At 43.2% G+C, this 16,682-nt stretch overlaps 1 protein-coding gene across 3 annotated transcripts in view; it reads right to left on the reverse strand.

The window, feature by feature from the left end:
• Nucleotides 1–13,606: 13,606 nt before the first annotated feature.
• MED23 (mediator complex subunit 23) overlaps nt 13,607–16,682 on the reverse strand; it is a 409,061-nt gene continuing 405,985 nt past the window's right edge. For all 3 annotated transcript variants that reach the window (XM_069235159.1, XM_069235158.1, XM_069235157.1), the window contains 2 exons: nt 15,307–15,438; nt 13,607–14,418 (listed from right to left, as the gene is read on the reverse strand). In XM_069235159.1, the coding sequence (XP_069091260.1) occupies nt 14,245–14,418; nt 15,307–15,438 (306 nt within the window). In that variant the 3' untranslated portion in view covers nt 13,607–14,244. The remainder of the gene's footprint in view (nt 14,419–15,306; nt 15,439–16,682) is intronic.

Genomic DNA, 16,682 nt, shown 5'->3' on the forward strand with positions numbered 1-16,682 from the left:
GCTTGCATGGAATTTAAAGAAGTAGATAATTTCATCATCGCTACTGTGTATGTTTCACATCCTCATTTGGCAGACTGCCCAGAAATGTTTCAGAAAATTTCACAGAACTTTACCATCAATGTCAGAGTTCCAAATTGGTGTAAATTAATGTAATTTATTTTTTTATTTTCAGATCACCGGTCCATCATGGCCTTAATGATTACATGGAATATTTAAACTGTAAATGACAAATAAATCTGTATTTCAGTATTTGGAGCATATTATATATAGGCAGTCACTCAGCTACCCAATCCACCCATGCACTTTTTTATCACTTTTTTTACTTGTAGGCTATTATTAGATGGCTCCTGGATGCCTGCAGTTTTCACTATTCACATTTTTTTCTTTATCCTTTCGAATGTTTTTTGGTTTATTCTTTTGAATATCTTTTGCTTTCCCTCATTATTTCTTGCATCTAGATCTATAAAAAATGTGACTTGTGTCATGGGGGGCCGTACAGTATAGTCTGCACAGGGCGTGAAATATCCTAAGGCCAGTACTGCTCCTGGCAGCACAGGAAAACCTCAAACACTGTTCATCAGTTGAAATTGAAGCCATCAAATTCAGCTGTCAAGATGGAAGGTTAAATGAAATGCCTACTGTCAGGTGGGCAAAAGTAGAAATTGGAAAGCTAATATTAACAAAGCACCATGGCCCTGATTTATACTTTTTTGGTGCAAAAGTGCACTAATGCAGTTTTGCACCAAAATGTTTAGCACCGTCTTGCACCATTTCTGTGCACCAGCCAGGCATCATATTTATGGAATGGTGCAAGCCAGTGCAAAGGGTAGGCTAGCATAAAAAAAATGACGTTAGTCGGGTGGGGCTGGCGGTATGGAAGAAGGGGGTTTTGCACCAAAAAATGACGTTAGGCAGGTTAGAGTAAAAGAATTACTCTAACCTGCCTAGAGTCATTTTCTGACGCAAAACCATCCATACCACATGACTCCTGTCTTAGAAAAGTCAGGAGTCGTGCCCACCACCCCAATGGCCAGTACAGGGGACCAGGGTCACCTGGGCATGGCCATTGCACCCAGTGCCATGTAGGAGGGCCAATTTGAGGGCCCCAATGGCACTTTAAAAAAATATATATACTTACCTGTACTTACCCTCCGCTGTCCCTCTGGTGTGGGTGGGGTGTCCCTGGGGAGGGCACCTGTGGGCTTATTCCATGGTGTTTCACCATGGAAATAGGCCCACAGGTCCCCTAATGCCGGCTCTGACCCAGGCATTAAAAAAAATGGTGCAAAGGAAGCTTTGCACCATTTTTTGACACCTCCTCCCTCCCATGCGTGATTTTGGCATGGGGGATAAATATTGCGCTTACGCCATAGAGTCATTTTTTGCATGGGAACGCCTACTTTGCATCTCATTGACGCAAAGTAGGTTTCCACGTCCAAAAAATGACTTTAACTCCATAAATTTGGCGCTAGATGGGTCTAGCGCCAAAGTATAAATATGGAGTTAGTTTTGCACCAAATTTGCATTAAAAAAATTATGCAAATTCAGCGCAGAACAAGTATAAATATGCCCCCATGTCTTTGGGATTGGGACATGGTCATCTCCAGGGCAACAGATACCAGATATCCAATAGTTCTACTGTTGGAAAATATGAAGCAAGGGGCAGCAGAGCCTAAGCACTGACTCGTGATATGGCCTGCACATTAGAACATATAACTGTGTTGTGGACTTCGACACAAGGTCAACAGTGTAATTTAACTCATCCTCACAGCCTGCAAGTGGCAGATTGGGGCTGGATCGCAGTGGCCCTAAATGAGAACAAAAATACCTGACCAGACGTTCACAATCAATCTTGCAATTCATTGAGTGCAGACTCAGAGAAAAAACAGTCCATGTTATCTATGAGTTCGGACTCAAAGGAAAATTCCCTATGACATCTTAGAAAGTAGCAGGCCTAAAAAACTTTGTTTGGACCCATCTGTGGAGCTCTAGTAGGCTTCTCATGAATTGTTATGCCTACAGGAAACATGGAATGAGGAGGAATTCTCAAGACCTGGTTGTATAGACATTTTATCTCCGGCCAGCAAAGCAAAAAGAAAGATCGTGTAAAGCGAGGGCTGTCAATTTATGTCTCTATTAAACACGTGTCTGAAGTAACTAGGTTGGAGATTGAAACCCCAAGTTTGCTTGGGATTAAAATAGAAAATTGGGAGTTTGGTGACAGCTCTGGGCCAGTGTTAATAATAAAAATATATATCAATCTAAAACATGGTTTAGAGGAGAAAATCATTAACACGATAGAACATAAACTACTAGATCTCTGCTCCAAACATGGCAACATTCCTTGGATAGTAACGGGGGATTCCAAACTAAATCTCACTATCCATTTGAGGAGGCAAGGCTCCTTGCGTAGATCAAGCGTTAAAAAGGAAATCCTATTCAGTCATCCAAGCATAGCAGTCAGAATCAGCTACATCATCCTTTTCTTGCAGTGCTAGAGGGGATGGTTCTGCGGGCACATCAGAGCCGTTCTCCCCCAGATATTCCTATGGTGTACACCTATAGAGGAACAAGAACCTGTCAGTGCTGCATTATACTTTCACACCCATAAGCCTGCTTGAGAAAATTAAAAAGTTTGTCACAGAGCTGAGATGTGAAAGCAACCACTATCCTCAAGTTATGACCATCGCCATTAATAATACCGTGGCAGAACCTATATTACATTTAGGGTCGCAAGGAAGCGTCCACCAATGGAAGAGAATCTCTTGGAGCATCTGTTCATTAACACGCTATGAGGAATGGAAGAAAGCAGCAAGCACTGCCAAATGGAAGTAGGAAGATTTATTTGCAGACTGAGGAGCAATGAAGAAGGAGCTAAATGATCACTTAAGAGGCCCAGAGAGGGCCACCAACTATCAAAGAAGATTGCATCAAAAGAAATAGTACTCAAAGAATTTAGGGCCCAGAGGAAAAACCTGGATAAGGAGGCTAAGAAATTAAGAAATCAGGGGCCATATTTATACTTTTCGACGCACAACTGCGCCAACGCAGTTGGGCGTCAAAAAATCTAACGCCGGCTAACGCCATTCTGAAGCGCCATGCACTTGCCGTATTTATTCAATGACGTTAGCTGGCGGAGCTGCCTGGTGTGCGTGAAAAAAAATGACGTACACCAGGCAGCGCCGGCGTAGGGGAATAAGGAGCTTGGGCGCCAAAAAATGGGGCAAGACAGGCTGAGGCAAAATTTTCGCCTCAACCAGATTTGCGCCATTTTTTTTTTTAACTCCCAACCCCCATTGAAATGACTCCTGTCTTAGCAAAGACAGGAGTCATGCCCCCTTGCCCAATGGCCATGCCCAGGGGACTTCTGTCCCCTCAGCATGGTCATTGGGCATAGTGGCATGAAGAGGGGCACAAATCAGGCCTCCCTATGCCACAAAAAAAATAAAAAAAATTACTTACCTGAACTTACCTTATGTTCCCTGGGATGGGTCCCTCCATACTTAGGCGTCCTCCTGGGGTGGGCAAGGGTGACAGGGGGGGTCCCTGGGGGCATGGGAGGGCACCTCTGGGCTCCTTCCGAGCCCACAGGTCCCTTAACGCCTGCCCTGACCAGGCGCTAAAAAACGACGCAAAAGCGTCATTTTTTTTGACCCGCCCACTCCCGGGCTTGATTTTTGCCCGGGAGTGTAAATACGGCGCACATGCCTCGGAGTCAATTTTTTAGACGGTAACGCCTTCCTTGCATATCATTAACGCAAAGTAGGTGTCCACGCTAAAAAGTGACGCAAACTCCATGGACTTTGGCGCTAGATGCGTCTAACGCCAGAGTATAAATAGGGAGTTAGTTTTGCGTCCAATTTGCGTCAAAACAAACGACGCAAATCCGGCGCAAACGGAGTATAAATATGGCCCCAGGTACCTCCTATAGAAAACACCAAGAAGGTAAGTGAGCTACAAAAATGCATTGTGGGAGGCCAAACAGAGCAAAAAATAGCAGAAATGGTTTGAATGTTTTCAAGTTTGCAGGAACGAGAACCAGAAGGCCTTTTGGGGCTTAATTAACCATTTGGAAATGGGCCAGAGCCAGCTAGAAGGTAATAATGATGACCAATTAACATGGATATCCCACATTCAGCAGCTATACCAGGTAAAGGATTTCGAATCACAAGAGAATGACATAGACCCATCACACTTTACTTTGCTGCTTCAGCACAAAGAAATAAACATGCAGATCAGAAAAGGAAGGGAGATGGAGCACCAGGCCGGACTGGCCTGCTGCCTGCTATTTACATACAAGATCTAGACTTCTGGTCAGAAGATTTCTACAAGCTATTCAATCATTGCTTAGTGTCCAAAGTTATACGAGAGTCTTAGAAAGGGTCAGTATTACCTGCTTTATACATAAAAGGAGCACATTCAACCCCAGACAGCTGTCGCTTGATAGCATAGCTGGATATTGAAGCAAAGTACTTTGCAAGCCTACTGCTGGAAGACCTGAAAGACTGGCCATCTAAGGAACAACGAATCTGGTTTAACCAAACAGGTTTTAAAGCAAAGTGAAGCACAATGGATAATCTAGTCAGGCTAGTGATGTTAATTAGCAAGGTACTTAAAAAGCAACAATTACTTTAAAAAAAGGTTTATCGATTTCACCCCACCACTTGAACATGTCAATAGGAACTTGACATGGAGGAAGCTGGCTTTCTGGAATATTCCGACCACATTGCCATTCAACTCCTCTGCACTGACAATGCAAGACAAGAACCATATACTCTCATCAAGAATACTGAGGCAAAGAGGACTAAAGCAAGGCTGTGTGCTGGCCCCCGCACTCTCCAATCTATTCATTTCAGATTTGAGCTTCCATCTGGAAGAAGCCAAGTTACTCCCCCCATTGCTTGGTGACCAGGGAGTGGCATCCCTTCAATAGGCTGATGATGTGGCTCTGCTTAAACAGACGGAAAATAAAAAATATTCAGCGATGACAAAGACCAATAAATACAAATGTTTGGGAGTTTGTTGCAAGGCCGTGGTTTGCATCTTTTGCACCTCAGTACAATGAAACCCAGACTGGCATCCTACACTTTTGGTCGAGCATAGCAGCGTGCAAGCGCTGGTGACGTGTTGTTCTCTATCGGGGCTTTTAACCACGCCCACCTCACACCCGTCACTATGCTCATTCATATGCTTGCCCTTCAAAAATCCTTCATCATCATTAGTAAATGGTTTACATTTGTCCATCCTTGGGGCGGTTTGGTTACGGCCTTGGACATAGAACCTGTTACATGGATAGTTGCACTTTTGCCGATAGGTTTGACTGCGAGCAAACTTTTTTTTTCTTTTGTGTGTCTCAGTCACACTCATGCCATGGCTCTTTTAATCAGCTTGCTTATGTGAAACTGTATTACTTTTAATTTTCAATTTATGTGGCAACAATAGTCCGGTTATGAGTTTACAATGCTAATAGCTCTAACTCGAGCAAATGCGAGACCCATTTCATTACAAATGCTTGTTCTTGCTTTTCAAGAGCTTCTTGATAAGTGTTCCAGCCCTTCACTGACTGCACTACTACAAGGTATTACAAGCCATTACAAGGTATAAAAACAAAGGTCATGTCAACAGTATCCTCTGGGGCCGTTGCTAAGGTAGACAAACTCGAGTCTTTCCAATGTAAAGTGTATCACTTGCGGTTCCATCTCCCCAACAATGTTGCTCAACCTCAGATCAGGCTGTAGTTTGGCCTAATAGATCAGCGACTGGCTCAGAAAGGATCATTACTTAAATACTTAGGGGCATATTTATACTTGTTTTGCGCCACATTTGTGTCATTTTTTAACACAAATTCGGTGCAAAACTAACTCCATATTTATACTTTGGTGCCAGACCTGTCTAGTGCCAAATCTATGGAGTTAAAGTCATTTCTTGAATGTGGAAACCTACTTTCATCAATATTCATCAATGAGATGCAAAGTAGGCATTCCCGTGCAAAAATGACTATGGCCTTAGCGCCATATTTATGCCCCCGTGCTAAAATCACGCACAGGGGAGGAGGGGTCAAATAATGGTGCAAAGCTTGCTTTGCACCATTATTTAAGGCCTGGGCCAGGGCAGGCATTAGGGGACTTGTGGGCCTATTTCCATAGTGGAACACCGTGGAATGAGCCCACAAGTGCCCACCCCAAGGACACCCCCACCCACACCAGAGGGACAGCGGAGGATGAAGGGCAAGGATGGGAGTACATGTAAGTATTTATTTGTTTTAAGTGCCATCGGGGGCCCTGAACTGGGTCACCCTACACGCACTGGTGCAAAGGCCATGCCCAGGGGACCCTGGTCCTCTGTGCTGGCCACTGGGGTGGTGGGCATGACTCCATGTGGCATGGATGGTTTTGCATCACAAAATTACGCGAGGCTGGTTAGTCATTTTTTTTTTTACTCTAACCTGCCTAACGTCATTTTTTGGTGCAAAACGCCCTCCTTCCATACTGCCAGCCCCACCCCGCTAACGTCTTTTTTTTTTTTTTTTACGCTAGCCTACCCTTTGCACCGGCTTGCACAATTCCTTAAATATGGTGCCCGGCTGGTGCTCAGAAATGGTGCAAGCCGGTGCTAAACTTTTTGGTGCAAAACTGCGTTGGTGCAGTTTTGCACCAAAAAGTATAAATCAGGGCCTTATTTTCATGCAATTTTGCACCAAAAAGTATAAATCAGGGCCTTATTTTCATTAAAAGCTATCATCTGGAAAGAGATATGTCGCAGGGCAACTATACCCGTGACGCTATGGGTACAGCAAATATCTCAGCACTTCAAGCTCCGTAAGCTGAGTCTGTGGGAGGAAAATATATTGTACAAGGGCTTGAAAACACCGCCTAACAAAGAAGTAAGCTGGGTCTCTTGTCACAGTGACAAACGAATGGTCAGCAAAAGAAGTAATGTCTGGATGTCGGTTAATACCAATAAATGACCTCAACTCCAGGGCTATTTTGCATAAAGCTTTAAAAGTTATTTCAAGATAGGATTACTATAGCCTTGTTCGAGGCTGTTCACCTTTTGCAAATTGATGCGAACGTGCGAGGACAAGCCCCCTGCAAGCGTAAGCAGACTGTGTTCGCTACAAAAGGAATCTTTAATGCAGTGGCGTAACAAAGGCCCCGCGGTAGGTGGGGGGAGGGGAAGGGCGGGTGGTGCTGGCCTCCAACGCCCCACCCCCCGCCCACACACTGTGCACGGACGGCAGGCCTCTGTCTAGGTCCAGGGTTGAGTGGACCCCCTCCAAGGTACTTTGCTGGGTGGGGGGCTTATGTTTCGTTACGACGCTGCTTTAATGCATCTAAAATATGTGTTAAAAGAGTGCAGATACTGGCATCGACCAATGTTTAAACAATTTGGTATCAGAGCATGCCGCCAAGCAGTAATCTTCTGTACGAAGGGTGACCCTGCAATGATGACTGCCAGATTCATTACATTCATGGGTAGATAAGAGAGGCTATTAGGCAGCAGCAAACACAGGGGCACCTCCCAAGCTTGATCCCACAAGTGACTTCTTTGCGGTCAAAGGACGTTTATACAACTGGAGGGCTTGGCAGCAGGCAAAGCTTGCTTTTGTTTTGTCACAATGTTGACAAGGAATTTCTGCCTGTGCAACGTTTTAAGCATTTGCAGAGTTTCCATAATTTGAAATGGAATGTCATATTTTTTAGTTGCATGGGAACCTGTAGATCAGGATATTGGTATTAGATTCTTTTAATTATAGTATGTATATGTATTGTGCATCCCAAACAAACTGTAGAATATTTTATGGTTTTAATTAACTGCAACAAATATTTCTTACTTACACAACAGCCTGAGCTGCTGTCATTCCCTTCATCTTCTCCTTTCAGCATTGCTGCGTTATATACAAGATTACTTAATTGTGCCCTTAAAGGGACCTACTTTGCTGGTGTAACGATAGTGCCTCTCACTTCCCTGTGCTCCTTTGTATGGGAATTATCAAAGGAAGCTGAGTTACCTTTATCGCGGCTTTTTCCCCATAATCGAATGTCCGACTCTGGAATTTACACTGACCTGTGGTTCAATGTACAGGTTGGGCCTGATTTTGGTTTTACTTGGGGAGTGTAGGGAGGGCTGGATGTTCTCGTAGTTTTGTTGTTGCACCATTAGGTCCATACCTGTGAGTCTAACCTTTCGATATGCCACCATGCTCACATTCTGTGCCCTGGTCTGTCTCGAGTTACCAAGGGTGTTAATGTTTAATAATGAGAATTAATTCACCTTACCCTTCACATGGGATTCGATGGATATACCCGCTTCGGGCCTTACTGAACACATGCAGCCATCTGACCCACTAGTATTTTGACAACTTGGAACATTTATTGGATGTGTTTCTCTGGAGATTACTCCTGTAATATCATATTGGCTGTCACTATTTTCTGACACAATCTCATGGTCGCTTGTAGGGAAACTGTTTTCTGTCCAGTAAGCATCATCTGCTGGTTCTGTTGGGCCCTCTATTTTGGTTTTGAAAAAGTCAGAGTTGAAGAGCGTGTGCTGTTTCTGAGCCTCACGTTGGTTGTTAGTGCAGGGGTCTTCAAACTGGGGGGGCCAAGCTCTGGTCAAAAGAAGCAGTATGCTGATAACAGGGCTTTGTTTTAAGCTGAAAAAAATGAGCAGCAGTAAATAACTCTGTAATGGGCCAACTTTAACATATTTTGTCATTTATATCCAAGCTGGTAGTATGTGCCAAAACGGAAGGGACTCCAAATATTTTTCAAAACACCCACTTACAATAATAACACTGTAAATACCTTTATGTTAGTAAGGTCTGCCTTACCAGAACAGTATGTTTGGAATCATGTATTTGATTGCATTTAGAAAACAGTAACATATCTGTAATGTTTAAATAGATCTATACATATATAAACATTGCCATCCTAATAGAGTAATTGTGAAAAATTTGTAGGGGGGGGGGGTGCAATAGTTTTTTTCACCAAGAGGGGAGGGGCATGGCATTAAAACGTTTGAAGACCACTGGAGTGGTGGGGCGGGTGTGAGTGTGGTGAGGGGATGGTGCCTGTTGTACAACCATCCCCAGGGCTCAGACCCTACTGCCCTCGTGGGGGCGATTCTGCCTGATGATCAAGAGCAAGCACCACTCCGGGCTTCGCTGGGCCCGCTTTAAGGTCGAGCGCCCCATCACTCTGACGTGTTGTATTCTATCTGTAGGCTTTTATAAACGCCCACCACTTGCCCATCAATATCACTTGTTCATGGACTTGCCTTTCAAAAATTATTTGTTTTCATTGGTGAATGCTTTAAGTTTGTCCCTCCTTGGTGCCGTTTTGTTACTGCCTTGGCCATCAACCCGGTTACATGCATAGTTGCACATTGGCCAATATGTTTGACTGCGAGCAAACTTCTTTTTCCTTTTCTGTGTATCCTTCATGCTCATGACGGCTTTGGTGCTTTGAATTGGCTTGCTTATGTCAACTGTTTTACTTTTCATTTTCAATTTATGTGGCAAGAAAAGTCCAGTTCGAAATTTGGAATGCTAACAGCTCTAACTCGAGCAAATGTGAGGCCCATTGCAATGCAAATGCTTGTTACTATTTTTACTGTTTGGCGATGCAATGCAATGTTGTCCACATTCTTGATGCAATTTTCCTGTGGCTGCGGTGTTTTGGGGACTGTTCAGCAGCTTTCAATTACTTTTTTAACTGCAGCGGGCAGCCAATAAAGCCACAGTGCCGGGCAAGCAATGGGCTGCAGCACTGGTACACCCCCCCCACCCCCAACGCCACAGTCCAATCATCACTCTAGCGATCTGGTGATCCTGCTATGCTTCTCTCAGCACAGTGAATGCAGCCCAACAAGGCAGCCCAGCATCACAAGCACAGCCTGTTTCAACTGTTGCCGCCTTCTGCTTCCATGTAATTGGAAATAGTACTTAACCAATAGCAACAATTTGTAAGCATAGCTACATGAATAATCCCAGACAAATGGCGGTCAACATAGGGCTGGCCAAAGGGGAGGCCTTTGAATGTCTTGATAAATTGCCCTTCAACGCGTGGACTACAAAAGCTAACGGAAAATTTTACTAGTTACTAACATTTGGACTGAAAAATACAGGGGTGAACAGGCTTGGAATGATCTAAACCACTAATAGTTATTCTAGCTGGCTTCTATAGGACTAAGTTCGCTTGTCTGTGTCGCTGCTGAAAGAGACCACCCACATTCACATCATCCTTAGTCTGGCTCCACGCGGATCAATTTAACCCTGTATGCTATGCTATGTCCCTTACAAACAGGAAACCAACAACCCCAGACGGGTTTTGGCTTCGTTGGACCACGATGGTTAGACACAGCCTAAGTCCCTGTGCACAACAAGCACTGAAACACCCCTCACTGTCAATCTAGTGGCCGCACAAATCACATCACTTCCATTATAACAAGTGTACTGATGGCAAAGTCAAACGTAATTTTACAGAGAACATAGAGAGGCCAACTTCTGTCTAGTTCACAAAACAAGATTCACACTCAAGGGTGGTTAAAGGAATAAGGGTGGTACAGCCACATTAGTAGAGTTTTACTTTAGCACTCATTTTATGATTTTTGTACTTAGTTACTGTATGTGACTTTCATGTTCTACAGTTTTATTGTAACAGTATTTGACCATTAAGACTGACTTGTACATTTCCCATTAACAAAAAACACATGCTCACAGTTTTTTTTTTTTTTAAAGACCACGTTTTAAATATAAAAACACCTGGATTTTAATCAGAAAATCAGAAAAAAGAATGAGCAAAACAATTACATGGCGAAGATCATCGATAGGATTTGTATTTTCTTTGTGATGCCACTTTTGAGGACAAGACGTTATGTATCCAAACTGTTTCTCTGCTCTCCATATAAAGCCGCAGAGTTTTCTGGGAACAGCTATCATTCCATCTGAACCTTCTGAGAACGGTCTGAATGGGGTAAAAAATTTAATTTTCTTGCAATGACAATCATGTTTTTTTAATAGGATCCTGGGGGGAGTAAATTGCCTAATACCCAAAAGGAGTTTACCAGTGGTCAACAAGATTTTTGTTTGTGTTGTAACATTTAGAAGTGGCAGTAAATGTGTCTAAAGGCCACAGTAACTTTGCACAGGATAATGCACGTTTGGCATAAAAGTGAATGTCTTATTTGGGCTGCAATATGCAGTCACACCATCCACACGTAGGTCTGTAAAGTACCGATTTCAGGCCTGCCACTGTGACTTGAGGTTTCAGCCTAAAACATTGTGGTTACCCATCACAGGAAACCGTTTGCCATTTGCAAAACCCTTCTTTTAACTCACCTGTGAGTTGGCCTTGTAGACTACAAGGCCGGATGCTTAATGTATAAAAGGGGGACTTCATAAGTGTTAAGAGCAGTACGTACCTACATTGTCTGACTATTGAGAGCTAATTGCACATGACAGGCTGCGGCATTTGTTTTGTAAGGGGAAAGCATGTGTGAGATTAAACCTTATTTTTTTCGTGAATCGGGGTAAAAAAATGCTCGATGTTCATTGAAAGTTTCTTTGCAATATTTATCAACAACATAGTCGATTAGGGAGGTAGGATTTTGCTAACAAAGGTACATTTAGAAAACCTTACATTGTACTACTTGGAAGCCAAAATGATAGTTAATTTCTGCCGAGCTTCCCTCCCAACAGTAACCAAGCCCTGTAGAAGTGTGAAATACTTCCTTGGCAAGAGGTAGTTGAGCTGCCTCTGAGAGCAGTATGGGTGGGATGAGGAAATGCTGCCCACCCATGTTGGAATATGGGAACCAGGAGTGTGAAGGACAGTGTTACAATCAGCAAAGCGAAGGCCTGACTTTTGGCAAGTTCATAGCAAAATGTGGTGTAATGTAAGAGACTCAATTGAACCGGGTTCACTCCCAGACTTCTCGTCTCTGGTCGCCGTTGAGGGATAACGGTTTCCAAAACAGTCGAGAGATTTTTGGTAGTAGTGGATTCCAATAACACAGACCCTATGTGGAATTTAGCGGTTCTGAGGAAAGGACAGCAGTCCTGCTATCTTTTAAGGCAACACAGGAGGATACTCTGGGATAGTTTGAATGAAGGCGAACAGGAATAACTGTAAAAGTGACTGGCCTGCGGAACTTCTGTTAGAAGCAAGAGTTGTCACCAATCATTAGTGTGCATGATAAAACTGGCATTCCACACCCAGGTCATCATAGCACAACCGGACCTGGCTAGGACTCAAAAGAAAAGTTTTTTCCGGACCCTGCTGTGAAGAGAACTGAGGTGTGACCTGCTCTTCACCTGTACCGAGGGAATGGAAATAGTCACTCCCCTGCTACAGCATCCTGCCTTGCTCTGCTGTCAGAATTTGCCTTTAAGAAAAAAGACTGACTTTCAAAAAACAAATGACCAAGTCCAAAGGTAAAACATTTGATCAGTGCAATCCTCTTGGATTACTTGAACCTACTCCATTGTGGTTGGCCTAAAATTCTACCTAGGTTCCCATCAGCCACAACCACCTTCTTTAACCTGTGTTCACACTTTTAAAAAAGTCGTATCTCTAGTTAACTAAATCCAATCTTATCTATTTTTTTGTCTCACATTTTCCTCAATTAGTTTACTAAATTGTGTGTGCATTTCAGTGTTTGGGTTTCTGATATTAATAATGTTTTGGTACTGCTAAAATATGTAACACAGTTTTCTCTGGGAAGACAACTAAACTATATCCACATTTAGGCTGTTCCGAGCCTAGCAAGATTCACAATTATCCTATCCAACAGAGGGACATGGGAACGCAGAGGTAGGGTGGGTTGAGCCTTGTAACATGGCCATACTTATAACAAAGGGAGTTGTTCGTAGTCATAAGTGAATAGATCATAACTTCCCTGGACTTCGTGTCCTTGATGATGTGAACTGAAACAAAATGATATCTTGTATTTAGGCTACAATGGAAGAAAATTAAATCCCATGACCCAGGGTACACTGAGAGAAAGGAGCCAAGATATCAACTGAGCTACAAACTGTGTTCTACCTCATGAAGAAATTTTCAAAGCCACAAAGTTGAAAAAAAAGACTCAAAAGAGATGGCAGAATACTGCTGGAATGAGCATAGACTACATATTAAATTACCATCACAAATAAGGGATAAAGAGAATCACTTTTCATTCTTAAGACTGCTGACACTTTTTCACAAAGCATTTCCAGAGGGTTTATGCAACCAGGGTTCCTTATGGATACAATCAGTGACAGATTAACGTAATGTTGCTCCTTCACACTCCGATGTGGCCTCAAGCATGCGTGCAAGCATGCAGATTACGAAGTACCTTAAACAAAACCTTATCACTAAATGCTACACAGCTAAACTTTGGACAGCGTCCGAGTAGATTACAAATGCTGCAATGTATACAATAACCAGATGCGAAGAAATTGACTCAAATAGATCGTTCAATCAATAACACTTGACAGATTAAGTTTTTATCAGCGTTAAGTACAGTTGCACGCACTGCACCAGTGACCGGCCAGATTATTTTACTTCTATTTTACCCACATAAACATACCAAACAGAAATTTAACAAATGACGAAATAACGGATTAGTTGTAAAAAATATTTATATATATTTAAGCAATAAGAACCCAAGTGATCGAAAGTCAATAAAAAAGAGCTAAATAGTCAGGGTCTGATTTAGCATCAGTTCTTTCTTTATGCAAATAGTAAAACAGACGTAACTTTATAAGTTACACCAATGATTTTCCCCATAGGGGGCAGTAATGTCAAGATTTTTCACACACACAGTATTAAATCCAAGAAATGGTTGGGGAGAACAGTGGACTTGAGCTGTAGCCCTGTGTGGAATTTACAATCAGAGCAACAGTTCCGCAGCTACTTAAATCCATGACAACATTCACAAATTAAGTCCGAGTTAGAAAGGTTGGAGAAAATGTAGCACTTTTGCAAGGGAATGCATTCATTCACTCCATGTAAAAATGGATTACATGACTTTGAAAGGTTTGATGAAGCTAGACGTTCCACCATCCTCTGTGCATTAAACACTATGCCTCTTTATGCTTTTTATTACAACCTAATTTAACTGCAGTGATGTATGGCAGGAAGTAGATGCAACAAGAATCGTTTAGTCAGTTTCCCACAAAGGAACCATCCCAAAACTTCCACGGTCTCTTTGGTGAATCCTCTTTCCGGTTCCCTATAGTGTTGCTTCCTATGAGCAGACTCACTGGGCGCCTGGCAGAGTGACACTGACCGAAGACTGGCTGGTCTGTGGAGCTGGAGATCCGCTGCTGGCGGGCTGCGGGGGCACAGGGGCGGGATCCGTTTTGCTGATGTGCGTGATGAAACGCAAACGGAGCTTCAGAGCCGGCGTTAGATTACAGATGATTTTCTCTACCTGTACAAAAAAAACAAAAAACAGAGGCAAGGCTAAAAATTTAAATTGAAATATATTTTAAGTAGACATTGAAAGTAGGAGTCGTGCGTCAAGATGGTTTACTCAGACGAGACAACTGCACAAACTTCCTCTGAATAATTCACGTGAGAAATCACTATCAATTTACCTTGCGATTTCCACACAGCCTTGATCTGCTATGTTTAACTCTGAAAGCGATAGTTGAAATTGGTGGACAATGCCCATCATTTTGAAGACAGACGACAAAAAACAACAGCAGGCGATGTGTTAGGCACACAAAACTAAGCAATCAAAGCAGCCACGCTCACTGCTCTGAGTATTTTCTCTGTCAACTCTGTAATTAAATTAAATAATCAAGTTAATCGAATGAGACGAAGATCGTTCCTGTATCATATCCTATGGGTACCATACCGTAAAGGGCAGTGATTAATTTGTGCTTGTTGTTTCCGGTGCTGAGCACCGGCACTTATTTTTGAGGGCAGGAGCTTATTCTTCTGCCTCAAGCATTTGCTGAGGGCAATAAACGTATATGGGAAAGCCGGGGAAGAGAAAAATGAAAAAGCGTCACAAAGGGAGAAAGCAGAAATCTGCTAGCGTGAGCTGAAGGGGCAGTGAGTGTCTTTAAATGGACTGAAGAGGCCCGAGATGACTTCAGTATTATGCTGCCTCAGTATTCCGTGCTCGCACATTTAAATGCGGCTGCCGTGTGTTTAAGAGGAGAGATTCGGGCACCGGCACGTTTTTATTTACAAATTAAGCACTTTTAAAGGGTACCATACGGTAAAGGGTATCAGTGAAGAGCAGAACTAACGTCGCTGCTAACTGTAAACAGAAAGGTGCACAGTAAACACATTTTTCATTAGTCCTTACCGGGTCCTTCACACTGTCCCCGGTGAACATGTATTTCATATGGTACAAGAAGTCACAAATGGGATCTATATAGTGAAGGTGTGCGCTGCACTGGTCGACATTCAGGAGCATTTCGTAGAACGCCACGCCGATCTGGAATTAGGTATAAAAACAAAACAAAAACAATCATTCGAAAAGGGCGTCTACAAATCCAGTTCAATAACATTCATATATCTTTAATGGCAGAGCAACAAGAATTGGATTTAACTGACCTGCTGCAATGCTGAGATAATTATCGTAACCAAGTTCTGATAACTATGTTCACTTACACTTGGAGTATGCTCCATCACAAAATGCCGGGGGAAAAAACGTACTCTTTTTACTACGCCTACAGTCTTTCTACTTCTAAAATGCACACAGTTTACCAATACGTTTCTTACCTGTAACTATAGGTCCGGACCTTTGAGGTGCATGCAGGCTACTACTTTGAACTCTGCACTTACCGAAGTTGAGTTTAACATTGAAAGATAAGTAAAGGTAAATCTTCAGTGTCCCTCACACAACATCAGGGCCCGTATTAGAGACTGGATGCACTTTACGCGTTTGCGTGGCGTATGTTAAAGCAGCGGCGCCGGGTGCAAACATGGAAAGTGTGCCCTATCAGGAAGAATGCGCTCCCCTTGGGGCAGCGGAGAACTCGCGCTGTCCTCAGTGCACGGGATTGAAGAGTAATATCGAGCAGCTGTTTAAAAGTTGCTCCGTGTTTCTCTGTGCAGGCGGCATTCCCCCCCCCCCCCTTTGCACTTTTAAATGGGATTAGAGATCATCTTGCAGGCAGGTGCAGCGAGACTGCACCCCTCTGTAAAGGTTTGTCTGGGCGTCCATGGGACCCCCTTTCATCCCCATAGAGGGCTGCATTTAAAAAGCACACTGAAAGTGTGCAATCTTTTTGTGCCTCTAAAGGCATGTGCGCCTACATCAGTACTTTGGCATGAGTGCAAATGCAGAGATTCCCTCATTTGCATGAGGACACGTGCCCCCATGCAAATGAGGGAATGCCCTCTTATGATATGCGCACCCACTGCACCTCTGGGGCACTTGTGTGAGACGGCCCCTGGCGGCAAGGAAAGAGCACCACCTGTGAGTCTACAAGACATGTTGGACACCCACAAACATGCGCACACCACACTTACTTCCAGAAACATCTGCTCATTTTTTTCCGAATGCTCCACACTGTTTGACTATATAAGCACTAGTCAGTCACATGAGCGCTCTCTCCAGTTTTAACTTTCAACAAACACAGGGAAAGGACCGAATCTCAAATCTTACCCACATCGACCACAAGGTTGTAACGATTCAAATTCCAGTTGTTCATGAGTTAGGGCAGTGCTTAATTT

Source organism: Pleurodeles waltl, chromosome 5 (genome assembly GCF_031143425.1).
Source record: "Pleurodeles waltl isolate 20211129_DDA chromosome 5, aPleWal1.hap1.20221129, whole genome shotgun sequence".
Lineage (NCBI taxonomy): Eukaryota > Metazoa > Chordata > Amphibia > Caudata > Salamandridae > Pleurodeles > Pleurodeles waltl.